At 45.7% G+C, this 15,000-nt stretch overlaps 1 protein-coding gene across 2 annotated transcripts in view; it reads right to left on the bottom strand.

The window, feature by feature from the left end:
- Positions 1 to 15,000, bottom strand: part of LOC147010053 (uncharacterized) — a 301,523-nt gene that overhangs the window by 36,002 nt on the left and 250,521 nt on the right. For both annotated transcript variants that reach the window (XM_085863072.1, XM_085863074.1), the window contains 2 exons: positions 2,331 to 2,387; positions 1,816 to 1,872 (listed from right to left, as the gene is read on the bottom strand). In XM_085863072.1, the coding sequence (XP_085719198.1) occupies positions 1,816 to 1,872; positions 2,331 to 2,387 (114 nt within the window). The remainder of the gene's footprint in view (positions 1 to 1,815; positions 1,873 to 2,330; positions 2,388 to 15,000) is intronic.

Here is a 15,000-nt window from a genome sequence, read left to right as displayed (position 1 = left end):
ACACACACACACACACACACACACACACACACACACACACACACACACACACACACACACACACACACACACACACACACACACACACACACACGGAATTATAGATAGATGATGCATGCAACAAAAACAGGTTTTATCTGCAGAATTTCAAATGTAAGCACGATTGCAAACAAACATATTTTTAATTTTTATTAGAAAATTACTTCTGTAAGATGGAGGGTTGTGAAGGTCACGCGGTGCACTTCATTTTAATTATGTAAATTTACGTCTTTTCCTTATTCATATTATCATATTATGACTATATTACATTTATACTTTACTTACAACCAATCAGGTAACCTGCTTAATATAGCCTCCATATCGAAGAGGCTGATTGTCTATTCCTTAAAACTAAATGATCCACGATATATCTATATATATATATATATATATATATATATATATATATATATATATATATATATATATATATATATATATATATATATATACATATATACATATATATACATATATATATACATATATATACATATATATACATATATATACATATATATATATATATATATATATATATATATATATATATATATATATATCCTAGTGTTGGCGCAGTGGTTAGGGCAGCGGCTTGGGATCCAAAAGGTCCTGAGTTCAATCCCCGTTGAGCCACTGAATTAATACACCAGGGGGTTCACTCAGCCTGTCATCCTTCTGAGGTCGGCGAAATGAGTACTTCTGATGTAGTACTTCTGATGAGTACTTAATAAGCCACTGCCCTTACCACTGCGCCAACACCAGGCTATATATATATATATATATAGCCTGGTGTTGGCGCAGTGGTAAGGGCAGTGGCTTGGGACCCAAGAGGTCCTGAGTTCAAGCCCCGTTGGGCCACTGAATTAATACACCAGGGGGTTGACTCAGCCTGTCATCCTTCTGAGGTCGGCGAAATGAGTACCAGTATACTGGGCCGGTGTATACCCCGGTTAAAATAGGTGTACCATATCCCTGTGTCATAAGAGGCGACCAGGGTAGCGTCAGGAAGGGCATCCGGTGTAAAACATGTGCCAAATCACTATGCGGATCATATGGATGATCCGCTGTGGTGACCCCTAACGGGAGCAGCCGGAAGAAGATGATATATATATATATATATATCTATATATATATATATATATATATATATATATATATATATATATATATATATATATATATATATATATATATATAAATAAATATATATAAATATATATAACCACCCACAGCATCGACATTCGCCACGAGGTCTTGCGGCTGTCTGTCTTCTTGGCTGCTGGTGTTGGTGCTTTCGTTATTATCTTTTATCTTGTGGGCTTGGAATGTATTGTCTTGCCAATTGCTTTTGGAGATGTGCTGGCAAGCGCACACTTATCTTGATTGTTATTCAAAGAAGGATATTATTAAAGAACAGTTTATCCAAGAAGGCCTTATTATTCACCACGTTGAACATCTAGAATAAGGGTTTTAGTTCACACAGGTCAACTCTTAAACAGCAACGTCGCAAAGAGTTCACAGTGGTTGCTCGTCCTTAAACACTAAGTTGTTCATAGGGTGCAACAGGGCATAAATGGGTGGCGTACAAGTGGGGGGGGGTGGGCACCAGATGCGCCATGGGGGTTCATTGCACCCAAATGCCCCTCCTAGCGACGGGCCTGGTAGGGGAGCCGAAAGTCCATGGAGCTCAGGGTTCAAAGGGTTAATAGATCTTTATAACATCTCCTCAGAAACTCATTATTTTTTGGGGGGGAATTGCAGTTCTGGACTTGCCTTGTGAAGAACAACCCTCAAAAAGTTCAGGCTTCACCTCCAGCTTCCTGTAAGCATCTGTAACAACACAATGTGGCATTTAAGGTTCTGTGACAAAAAGGCAACTTGCTCGGAGATTAATTAAGAGCCATTTATTAAATTTCAAATTAAATTGCTCCTTCTTGCTTGGACAAGGAACAGTTTACACCCTGATGTTAACAGCATCACTACCAAAATTGATAGCAGGCATAACATTGCACCATTCCTTGTTTCAAGTTCCGTTTGGCTCGACATGTCCACTCCCAGTTTCCTTTTAAACCTTGACATGATGCGCTCTCTTTGTTATCCTGAACACATTACTCAAAGTTGACTTTGGAAGTCCTGAAATTATGGAAAATGTTGTGAACCTCAGGCAGCAAATAACCATTCAAAGTTGAAGATCGAGCAATATGGTATCATTTCAACTCAAAAAACAAGCCACCACACAATTCAGTATCGTGATCTTTGACTTGTACAATGTCATTTTGGTTTCTTACTTTGTGAGGGAGAACCGTCTGTAGGTTCAGGTTCCACCTTCACAACCACAACAGGATCTGCAGAAGAAACAAAACCTGCTTTAAGCAAACAAAGCAAAACACACACACACACACACACACACACACACACACACACACACACACACACACACACACACACACACACACACACACACACACACACACACACACACACACACACACACACACACACACACACACGAAAGAAAACCATCCAATGGACGATGCCTTTCTGCCACCAGGTAGTAGCTTGAACAAGTTGGTTGCTTGATTTATCTTCGAGGATGCTCCCCACCACATTGACGTGCTTTCAAACGTTTATCCGTTAAAATATCTTGCCTTCTTCTGAAGGCCTCTGGCATGTATCACATGCGAAATTGGCAAGAGCATCCGCCGTCGGTGCTTGCCTGGCAACAGCAAGTATAGCAGCACTGTATTTCGCTCGGTCCATCACCACTCTCCTCTTGGTATACAGGGGTCTCATCTCTCTTTGGATTTCGTTTTCCAAGAACCCCTTTCCTGAGATATATATGGATCCAGCTTCCTCCACCAATAATGAACTTCTTCAGGTCTCATTTTACTTTGTCTTTCCATCTCAGCTTCGTTCCATGTGCAGCGCAATACTGTGCAAGCAGTCCAGACAAGAGATTATTCATGATGCGGTTGTCTTCTATAAGAGAAATATGACCTAGCCAGTGAAGTGTTCTGGCTGGAATAGTAGTAACTCCTCCATCCCAAACTGTCTCCTGACTTGTACACCACCATTATGCCATGTTCACTTTAGAGCCTGAGTGAAACTCAATATGCCAGTAAGCACCTGTTGCTAACAGCCTCAATATTCCTGGAGATACCCCTCTTGTTGGTTGAAATCTCAACCCCAGAAAACAGCACACTAAGCACTACAGCACCATCGAATCGTCTTTTTGTCTTCAAGGAAAGATTGCCGTCTCTGAATTGGTCTGACTAAGGCTACAAAATATTTGGTATGAACAGGCAATCCTGTATTCTACATCCTTTGTGATACCTCATCGTGATGCAATAATTGCCCAGAGGTATCCGAAGTCGGTCGCTGCTTTGACAGCATCCCTCTGACATATCGGCTGCGCATCCTTCTAATCCTGACATTTCACCAGCACCTTGTTTTTTGGCATGCTCATCATTTACACCCACTACGATGTTACCTCAAGTATATGTGGAGCTCTATCCGGTCGTACCCACTGCATCTGCACGGGCAGCAAACACAAATTCCATCTGTCAGTGTTCCAGGCCTTCCAGTCCATACACCCACTAATACAACATGACATTTGTACAATAGATCCGCTGTGAAGGGTTTGCAGCGTTTCCTCCAGCAGTCAATCGACACATTGACATAAAGGTTAACAGTGTTGGGGTCAACCGTCGTGCCCTGGTGCAAACCGTTCTCAACTTCAAATCCTTGTGATGCGTTCCCATCAACTGTGACTTCAGTCTTTATTTTCCACCCTGCATGGATCAAATCAGTTTTACCACATCACTGTAGCCTCAACCAAAGGGCCTGGTGAGTCGTACGCTTTTCCAAGGTCCAAAAAAACAAAAACAAATCATGAAACCTTGATGCAGTGTCCCATAACTTTCTCTACTAACTGCTCTACACATCCTCATCAAAAACAAAAGCCACACTGACAATGAAGCAAAACCTCTTCCATCACTTTATGTGGGCCACCCAAGGACAGCGTAGCAAAATTGATCAGCTTGCAGATGTGGACACAGACACAGATGGAGTGTGACATTGAATCAACTGTAAGCGGTCTCTCGCTGGGAGTTTGCAAACACTTTTAAATACGTGAACTAAAGACAGCTGATCAGGTCAAGTGTTAACCCGCTCTCAAATTGTACCACCGTCACCCATCAATCCATTGGGAACATACTCTGTGCAGAGTGTCGGTGCTGCCTAACCAGTCTCCTTGGCTATTGGGCACAATCCTGGACGGGTCGCCACTCCGACACAGGATACCAGCATGCTGGCACTCATTTTGCCGACCTCGGAAGGAAGACAGGCAGAGTCAACCCCACCTGGTATTAATTCAACAGCCAAGCAGGATTTGAACTCAGGATCCTAGGATCCCAAGCCAAGCACCCTAACCATGAAGCCCACACCAGGCATAAATTGTACCACAGAAGGGAACCAATAACAACACTTTAATAAAATATAAACAAATAATTAATTTGAGGCAAACAATGAGAAAACCCCAAACAACAAAATCATGTTGAAATTACAACGGTACTCGGTAGAGCACGTACCTCCGCCAGGCTGAACAGTTTACGTTTTGTATCCCACTGATTAGGCCAGATCTGCATTAGGACCTGAACCAAGATCGAATCCGCTTGGTCTTGTAACTTGCCCAAACCATCCACCAAGTTTCGTCCGAATCCGTCCACAACTTGTTGAGATATCGTGCCGGATATCATTTTGGCCCGTTCTCTCAACGGTGAAGAATCAGTGTATTATATACATATATTACATATTGTTACAAATTCTCCGCCCGCCGGCGTGCGGACAGCCGCTTTTAGCCGAATTGCGGCCGTACGCCCACCGGATGGACAATTCAGTCGCGACTTTCCTGAACAACGCCGAAAACCAGAAAACCAGTCACGGGTGTGCTCCAAGCACACCCCAGCCTCGTCAATATTCTACCCGCGTGCGACAGGGTCAATAGCCGAATTGTCGATATACCTAATTATTCGCGCGGGCAGACTACCGAGAGACCGTACCTCAACAAAGGCCTGCTTGGACACGAACCACTTCAGCAGTTCATTCTGTTCTGGGATAACCAAGCGGTGTATTATCGCCAGGCCTCGTTGGAGCCGATTCTATTATCGGCTATTTAAAAGCCCACTACATTCCGAGAGCAAGGCGGCAGCTCAATTTAGGGAAAATGACGCGACGAACAGGTGACATTTAAACAAGCACATTTATTATTTCCCACACGTATACAGTCATGCAGGTATGGAATCAATAAAAAACACACACATGCAATTATACAGCCAAACACAATGCAAAGGAAAGAGCTAATACCGTGTATTTATTATGTACAGCCACGTATACAGTTCGACTTGCGGACATGGCACCACAACATTCACTCAAAAGCAAAGAAAAGCCCCAGGACAGACAAGGGGCAGACTGGACCTCTTCGGGTCTTTATTGCACGGAGCCGTGTAGACTGCAGAGGCTCCGTGAGGCCGCGCAGGTTACCTTCCTCGCTGGGGTGACCCACGACGCTCCCTCCCCACGGCAGCCAGCGCAACCGCGGCTCGGCCGCGGCCTGGTGACTCGGGCCCCAGCCGGCAACGCCTGAGAGGAACGAACGGGTCTTTGCTCTCTTCGAGTTGATGCTCTGTAAGAACCCGTCCGTTCCTCAGCGATGCTCAGACTGTCCCGAAGCCCGATCACCTCGGACCGTCTGGCGCTGGCGGGCGAGCTCTCTCCAGCTCGTACACGTTCCGCGCGGCACAGCAAGCTTAGCCGCACTCCCCGTTCGTGCCTCCTCCGTTCTCCTCAGCTTCTCCAGCTACTGCAGGCTTCAGGCTTCAGACTTCCACGCGGCTCCTCGACCTCTCCAGACTGACACTCCACCGACTGACTGCGCTTGGCGTTCTGCTTGGCCTTTTATAGGGCCCGAGAGACGCGATTTTGACCTCCGCTCTCCGACCTTCGACCCCCACTGGCTCTGCCCCTTTCTCTCTTTTGATCCGAATTCTGTGGCGAAGCTTGGAGCGAGCGGACGTGGTAGAAATCACCAACGCTGAAGGGAGAAGGAAACCACCGCGTTTGTTTGCAGCAATGCAGTTCGATCCGGACTCGCCGTGGCTGGCGCAAAGATGGCGTCGCTTCGGAGATGAAGGTGAGGCGATGTTGTTCGTGTTGTTGGGTATCGGGGGAGATGTGGTTTGGGAGATGGTGAGGAGATGTCATTGTTGTGAAGGCGGTTGGTGTTTGGAGAAGGTGGTTGGTGGTTGGCGTGGTGGAGATCGTGGTTGGTGGTTGTCGTGGTGGAGAAGGTGGTTGGCGTTGTGGAGAAGGTGGTTGGTGGTTGGCGTGGTGGAGAAGGTGGTTGGTGGTTGGCGTGGTGGTTGGTCCAAAATAACGATAGTAAAATAAAAAAGGCTCACTCAAAGATCACAGCCCGGGCGACACGAATAATTCCCATTAGACAACGGTGGGGAAATCTATCTGAACACAAAGTTATCGGCATAACTGATCTAAGGACCTATATGGTGCTCTGCGAATTTCCACAGCCGCACTTCCCCCTCCCCTTTTCACAGACTCGTCCCGAGTCGTCGAATTTTCGTGTGCCTTCATGTGTAAGTTTCCCCTCGTACGTTTTACCTTCGGATCCCTGAGTGCGACATTTAGTGTATTCGTGTCCCAAAAATAAATAACCTGCGGGCTGAGTAACTAACTGAACAAACCCACTCACGCAGACGACTTAAATAAATTGCCGGCGCTATGACACACATGCAGGGGAAAGAAACTCATTTACAATTTTACCCTTAACTTAAACCTTAACCTTATAATTTTATACGACACCATGGCCCAGGACTGATGGGCTCTGCGGGAAAAGAAGCAGGGAGCCAGGCTGCTCACACGCAGTCTCTGGCTCATGAAACACATGCAAGTGACAGGGAATGTGGCCGGCTGCACCAATGCAGTCCTAGGCCTCCCCCTTGAATGAGCGCAGTGAACACAAACGGTGCACGGGCTGCACAAATGCAGTCTCCGTGTGCGGCTGCCTACAAGACAGTCCCTGTAGAACGCTGAATGGGCACTGCCGCAAGCAAATGAACTGATTGATGGATGGATGGATGCCGAAAAACACAAATGAGCGGTGCACGGGCTGCTCAATGCAGCCCCGTGGTGTAGATGGATGGATGGACAACACGGTGCACGGGCCGCCAATGCAGTCCGTGATGCGGCTGCCCACAGGGCAGTCCCTGCAGAACGCGCGATGATCCTGGCGCACATGGTGATGGATGAATGGGGCAAATGCAAGGAAGGGCAAGCAGGCATGGGGTCAAGGCAAAGGCAGGCAGACAAGGCATGGCAAGGCAAGACAAGGCCGTTGTAGCAAAACGGGCCGGTGGTGAAGCTGACCGGCACAGGCCTTGTAGCAAAACAGGCCGGCAGGTGAAGCTGACCGGCCTCTTGTCTTGTCCTGCAGGTGTGTGGAGGGAGTGCGGTGGTGCTGGCCACTCGGAAGGCAGGCTCGGACCTACCCTACTGTCTCCCTCCCAACCTATCGCCTTTGCCTGTCTATACCCACCCCCTTAGTTTGAAAAAATCCAAATTTAGCCCCAACTTTTTTTTTTTTGTTACCTTCTCAAACTTTGTTGCAAAGGTTATGTTTTGATCGCTGTGTATTTATTTATTTATTTGTGAATATGTGTGTTTGTTTGTTTGTTATTCGTATAACTCCAAAAGTATTGAAATGAATCACAGCAAATTTGGTGGGATGATTGGTGATTATCTGAGGATCATTTGATTTGATTTTGGGAGCGATCGGGTCTAAGGTCAAGGTCATGAAAAGGTCAAAATCGTCTTTTTACCATAGCATGGTCAATTTGTATCCAATTTGCATGCAACTAATGCCAAAATGTTCAGAATTCAATGCCCCATCTTGTGATATGTGACATGACACAATGACGTAATAACCCTTATTAGTGGTTGGGAGTCAAAGGTCAGGGGGGGGGGTCAGGATATTGCAAAATGTGCGGTTTTAGTCATAACACGATCAATTCTTATCCGATTTGCATGAAACCAACACCAAAATGTTGACTGTTCTGTTCCCCACACTCGAATACCAATTACAAAATTAAGAGTACAAAGGTCAAGGTCGAGGTCATGAAAAGGTCAAAATCGTCATTTTGCAATAGTACGGTCGATTTTTATCCAATTTGCATGCAACCAATGCCAAAATGTTGTGAATTCAATGCCCAATCTTGTGATATACGATATGACAATGACGTCATTACCTTTGTTAGTGGTTTGGGTCAAAGGTCAGGGGGGTCAATGACCTTTATTATCATAACGCGGTCAATTCTTATACAATTTGCATGTAAGTAGATTCAAAATGTTGAGAATTCAATTCCCTATCCTGTGATGTGTAATATTTGATTTCTTATAATGTGAGCAATTGTCATCACATTGACTTGACACCGACACCCAAAAAGGTCAGGGAGTTCATACAGAAATTGTACAATGTACGTGAATCAGTGTCAACAGCAGGAAATTTAATGTTTTTAAGCCATCATAACATATATGAGATGGCAGATGTGGTATGGGATTAAATTCCCTCACAATCAATGGTTTCTGGGGGGGGGGGCAAATGTCGCGTTGGCGAAGGTATGCGCTCTACTGAGTGCCCGTTCTAGTTTTATTTTATTTTTATTTCCCCTATAAATTCATCTCCCAAACCCCCTTTATCGTCTCTGTCCAGCTAACCTATCCTGTCACCTAGTCTACTCCCAACCCCTACGTTCCCTTCCTGGAGGGGAATAAGGGAGAGCTAGTGTCCTGTGTCGAGGCCCAATTAAGCCTCAGAATGGCCTCCTCAGATTTCAGCGATCTAACTTCACCATGGTGAGTCCAGCGGCCCACAACGAGCGAAGGGATGGATGGTGCGGAGGGGTACATCTCCTAACTACCCTAACATTTATTAACCTTAAACTACCCCGGTGCTTTCCAAAAGTGCCTCTCGCTTAAACTGCTGGTTCTACAAACCAAGATTCCCGTCGCCTGTGTTGGTGTCCTCACAATTTTGGGCCTCGCCCTCGAATTTTCCCTCGTGCTCTCGCACGGTTTCGTGGCTGGGACGCGTGGCTCCCTTGGCAGGAACTACCCTCTTCCGATTCTCCAACTATGGCACCCCCGGGCCCTGCAACTGCCTCCGAGCCTTCCAGCTTCCTAAACACTGGGGAGTGCCCTCCCTGGCGACTCACCCTCGATGCCCAAGTGGTGAGTTGGCGCCCGGGGTCCCTTTCCGAGGGTCGCCCATGCCCAGTACACTGCCTCTGTGGCATTTGGCGCCACGGGCCCCGCATCATGCAGGCCCACCCGTGCCCACTACACTATCCTGGCCCTCCCATGGACCCTTGGCCTACCGCGGTCGACTAACCCGGTGTACCCACTAAGTGATACTCACCTTTCACAGCCACGCTCCCAGCCCATCAACAGGGCTCCTGCACCCCTCCAAACGGGTTTCGAGCCTACGTTCCCACCAACAGCACAACGACCTCCATTTTGTAAATTTAACTAACCCACTAACTCACTTTACACTGACCCCGGGGTCCCTTGGGTGGGAGTCACTCCTCCCCCCAATCAGTCATCGCACCATGCATTCTACATTCACTCCATACACACAGGCTCGCTGGCCTCACTCACTCATCAAGTACAATTTCCACTTCATTTCACTCCATCGCTGATCACTGCCATTCCTCTCACTAAATCCCATCACTACCTCGTGCTCCCTCGTCATCCCTTACAATACAGCACGTTCCTTTTCACACTACGTCGCTAAAGGCCCAGTCACACCTTGAAAGTTTTAGCCAGCAATGGCAACATATTAAAATGTATGTAAAACGCTGACTTACGTTGAACTTTTGATGTTTTTTTTAAGATTCGGAGGTATTCATAACGAGTTGGTCGTATGCATAACATATTAGTAACGGACACAGAACGTTTCGTTGTCTTATAGATAGCTTATACCAACGAATGCTGAGCCTGTTGTCGGCGTTCACAACCTATGCCCAACGATAGTCTAACTTATGCATAGCGCGCTGCACGTATCGCCGACGATGACGTGACGTAGCCTATTAAAAGGCTGCCGCTCAACGATTTAAATCATAACCGCCGGAGAAATGAAAGTGTCAACATCGCAGTCACACCTTGGCGATCTTACCAGCGTATGCCGACCTCTGAAAAATGCATCTAAAACGCTGGCGCACGTCGAATACGGTATGGGTAAGTTTGGTATACGTGAATAGAATGCTAAAGTACGCTATCATACGTCGTATTAAGTGGAGTACATCTTGTAATTTTAAACGTGTTAAACATTTTACGACGTACTTGCCGTATGACACACATTCCGCATGCGATGGGAATAAGTTGTATGCATGATATGCGAACGTTGGCACAGGTCGACAAAAGTTACTTGTAAGGTACTCATAAGTCGAAACACGTCAAGGTAATGGTTAGCATCAGTGTTCCAGACTCCCTGTTTTTTTTTTGTTTTTTGTTTTTCTTCAAAATGACAGTGAAGTTGACACTTCGATTTCTAGTGCGGTTATGATTTAAATCGTTGAGCGGTAGACTTTTAATTACATGATATTATAACGGTGATTATAATAACATGATATTATATTATTATAACATGATATTATATTATATTATAACATGATATAACATGATTATTATAACATGATATTATAATTATAACACGGTGTCAACATCACCGTCATACCGAAAAAAAACAAAAAAAAACAGGGAGTCTGGAACACTGATGCTAACCATTACCTTAACGTGTTTCGACTTATGAGTACCTTACAAGTAACGTGTGTCGACGTGTGTCAACGATCGCGTAACGTGCCTACAACTTATGGCCAGCGTTATGCGGAACGTGTGAGCCATACGCTGGCATAAGTCTTAAAATCTCAAACATGGAAAATGTGAGGACAACCGAAAAGTACAACGTTTAAAGCCAGCGTACTTCGACGTATGGCAGTGTTTTTCAGCGTGCTCTCAATGTTATCAAAACTTACCCATAACAAATTTGACGTTTACCAGCGTTTTACACAAATTTTCCAAAAATCGGCATAAGCTGGCTAAAACGTCAAGGTGTGACTGGGCCTTAAGCTACGTCCCCTCTACACACTCAAAGTCTGTCCATGTCTCCAAATATTATTTCCTATTTCCCATCCTAAATCTGAACTAAAATCCCTCTAACTAATCCATTCCACAGGCTCCATGAGGACTTATCCCTGCCCCATGAGCCGGTCCAGCTAAGCTAACCCTTCCCCCTAACTAGTTGTATCCTGTGCCCAGGACAGGGAGGTCTTCCACCCCTTGCCCAGGGAATCCTGTTCACCCGAAGCGAGGCTTGCTTTTTATTTTTTTTCTGATGCGCACACCAGCGTGGAAACTCGCAACCCGCGCTCTTTTTCCGTGACGTCATGGCAGCTGTTCACGCACCTCGTCCCTCCTCGGACGGCACCGTCCGGCAGGAATTTTCCTTCTGCCGGATTCCAACCATACGTGCAGCCATGAGGTCACCCTGCACATCCAAAGCAAGCCTTGCATTTTGAGGGGTTCCCCACGCGAACACATGTGCTGCTCGTTGGAGCTTTACAACGTGTGTGTGCTCGTCTTTCACCCGTCTTTATCGTGTAGTCTCTACTCTACTTTTTTATCTCCCGCGTCTCTATACATTTTATTTCCTTGTTCATTATTTCCGTTTCTTCCTGGCTTATCGTCTCTTTTGATTTTTCGGACGTCGTCACCTCGTGTCTCGTCTTACACGTTTCAGTCACTCAGGCTCCCGTTATTATTTCCACTGTCTCCATTTTCAGGGTTTGCCCTAATTGTTGTTTCATCTGACGAGTGATGTCAATCAAGGTCCGCACCACTAACGTTCCTCCCTGTGGTGATGTCACACATCCCATATCATTGTGCTGTTCTACTTCCTGGCTCCATTTTCTTTTCCATTCGAGTTGTTCTTCCTCTCTGAGCCTTTTGAGTTGTTCGTTATCTTTCCGGAGTTTTTCCATCTCCGTGGACTCCAACTTTGTTCTCTCCTTGAGTTGGTTAATTTCAAACTCGAATTGTTTTTGTTTTCTGCCCCACCGTCTCTCATGTTTTTCATTCTCCAATCTCATCGTTTCTTTCAATTGGCATATTTCCTTTTCCTGTTTCATTCGTCGTTCTTTCACGATCTCCCTGTACTTCAACCTTGCTCTCCCCTTTAGTCGTTCTTGGCCTTTTTGTTTCTTCCTCCACTGTCTCTCATGCTCTTCATTCTCCAATCTCATAGTTTCCTTCAATTGGCCGATCTCCTTTTGCCGTTTCATTCGACGTTCTTTCACTATCTCCGCGTACTTCAACCTTGCTTTCTCCTTCAATTGTTCCTGTCTTTCTTTTTGTTTCTTCCTCCACTGTCTCTCTTGTTCTTCCTTCTCCAATCTCAAGGTTTCTTTCAATACTCTTTCTTGCATCTCATTCTTTAATCTTGCTTCTGCTTCGAACTGCTCGATCTGCACAGTGTGGTTCCTTAACATTTCATTCTCCGTTCTCTTTCTTTACTCACTTAACATCCTCAGCTCGTTTTGTAATCCTCTCTCTCTTCTTTGGTGTTTCTGTAACTCAGAAGCTTTTTCTTCTAATTCCTTTCTCATCTCCACATGTCTTTCACATTCTTCCTTCCTCATTTCATCCATTCTCTTGCTCCTCTCCTTTCGTCGGTCAATTTCAAATTTGTATTCTTTTTGTTTCCTATCCGCTTCTTCCCGTATTCCTTTAGTTTTTTTTTTTTAGATATTTCTCTCTTTTTTATCTTCTGTTCTAAGCTTCCTCTTATCTGATTGCCTGATCTTATATTTTTCTTCAGTTGTTGCAATTTCAAATCGTGTTTCCGTTTTTCCTCTTTAAGCTTTGTTTTACATTCTTCTGCAAAGTTCTCTCTATCCCGGGAGTTACTAATTTGCTCTTCCTCTATTCTTTCGTTCAGTTCGCCCTTCTCATGTTCCAACTCATGGGTACTCCACTCTACTTTACTCATTTCTCCCTGTAGTTCTTTGAAACGTCTTGACTTTTCCAACAATTCTTCCTTCCTTTGCTCCAGGTATTTCTCACCTCTTTCTATCTCCTGTTCCAGGCTCTCCCTTATCTGATTGCCTGATCTTACCTCTTCCTTCAGTAGTTCCAATTCCCGATCGTGTTCACATTTTTTCTTTTCCAGCATTTTTCCCCATTCTTCTTCCAAGTTCTCTCTATTCCGGGAGTTACTAATTCGCTCTTCCTCTATTCTTTCATTCAGTTCGCTCCTCTCATGTTCCAACCTTCGGTTAAACCCTTCCTTCAGTTGTTTCAATTCCAAATCGTGTTCACATTTTTTCTTTTCGAGCATTTTTCCCCATTCTTCCTCCAAGTTCTTCCTCTCCCGAGAATTACTAATTTGCTCCTCCTCTTTTCTTTTATTCAGTTCGCTCGCCTTTTGTAACAAAAACCCACGCAACCAATCTACTTGCATCGTTTCCCTATGTAGTTCCTCGACTGTGCTAGCTAAATCCTCATTCAGCTCCAAAATTCGTTCCTTTGCATCGGCCAATCGTTGTGCTTCCGTGTGCACATAATCCTCATGAACCCAGTCTGCGTTGGCTAAGTCCTTTTCCAACCCCCGAATTCGTTCCTTTGCCTCGTCCAATTCAATTTGTAATGTACTGCCGCCCCCATGCCTCGCCTGCCATGCCCCCGTGGTTTGAACCAGTGGGCCGGAGCGCTTCCCCCGCCGTGCCGTGCGGCTCATTGCGCTATTAATAGCGGCCCGCTCACGCCTTGTGCCGCGCTGAGGTGCGGCCGTGCCACCACCTTGCAACTGAGTTTGTTTGCCGGAAAAATTCCTGCACAGGCCGCTCCCACTGACTACAATTAGTGGTGGGGTTATAATAATAAAACGGAGAAACAGATACATTGGATCGCCGTGTTTCCCAACCTTCTGGTACGGGTACAATGGTGATGGCGTCCTCGATCATGGATTCTAACATTTATACATCTATATTTAATCCACCCTGCCCCTGTTCGCCTTGAAATACCATCTTGCTTATCGGAATAAATTTTAAAAGCTCGTTTTTTGGGGGGAACGGAGGGTCGCTCTACACACCCCTGATCTGATTCCCGTTAATTTGGTTGGAGGCGGGCGGACGTGGTAGAAATCACCAACGTTGAAGGGAGAAGGAAACCACCGCGTTTGTTTGCAGCGTCGCCGTTCGATCTGGACTCGCCGTGGCTGGCGCAAAGATGGCGTCGCTTCGGAGATGAAGGTGAGGCGATGTTGTTCGTGTTGTTGGGTATCGTGAGGAGATGTCGTTGTTGTGAAGGCGGTTGGTGGTTGGCATGGTGGAGGTGGTTGGCGTGGTGGAGAAGATGGTTGGTGGTTGGTCCAAAATAACGATAGTAAAATAAAAACGGCTAACTCAAAGATCACAGCCCGGGCGACACGAATAATTCCCATTAGACAACGGTGGGGAAATCTATCTGAACACAAAGTTATCGGCATAACTGATCTTAGGACCTATATGGTGCTCTGCGAATTTCCACAGCCGTAACAATATTATTACACGCATATTACATCACACACACATACACATACGCACACACACACATCATTGCTGAGAACGCGGCTGTACCGGTGATGCAGTGCCCCCCTGCTTCCGGGAAGCTGGTACTCATTTTGCCGAACTCGGAAGGATGCCAGGCTGACTCAACCCACCCTGTGTTAACGGCCCAATAGGGACTCAAACTCAAGACCCTAAGATGTTAAGCTAGTCACCGTAACGGTTAAACCAACACCAGGCTTAGAGGACGGTGTATGGTTGGGTTAAGGAGAGTTTAACTCGTCCGCCA

This window comes from Eptatretus burgeri, chromosome 17 (genome assembly GCF_056783735.1).
Source record: "Eptatretus burgeri isolate ZD-2024b chromosome 17, Ebu_testis_v1, whole genome shotgun sequence".
In the NCBI taxonomy this organism is placed as follows: Eukaryota; Metazoa; Chordata; class Myxini; order Myxiniformes; family Myxinidae; genus Eptatretus; species Eptatretus burgeri.
Note: the sequence above shows the minus strand (reverse complement) of the source record. Positions and strands in the feature narration are given on the sequence as shown.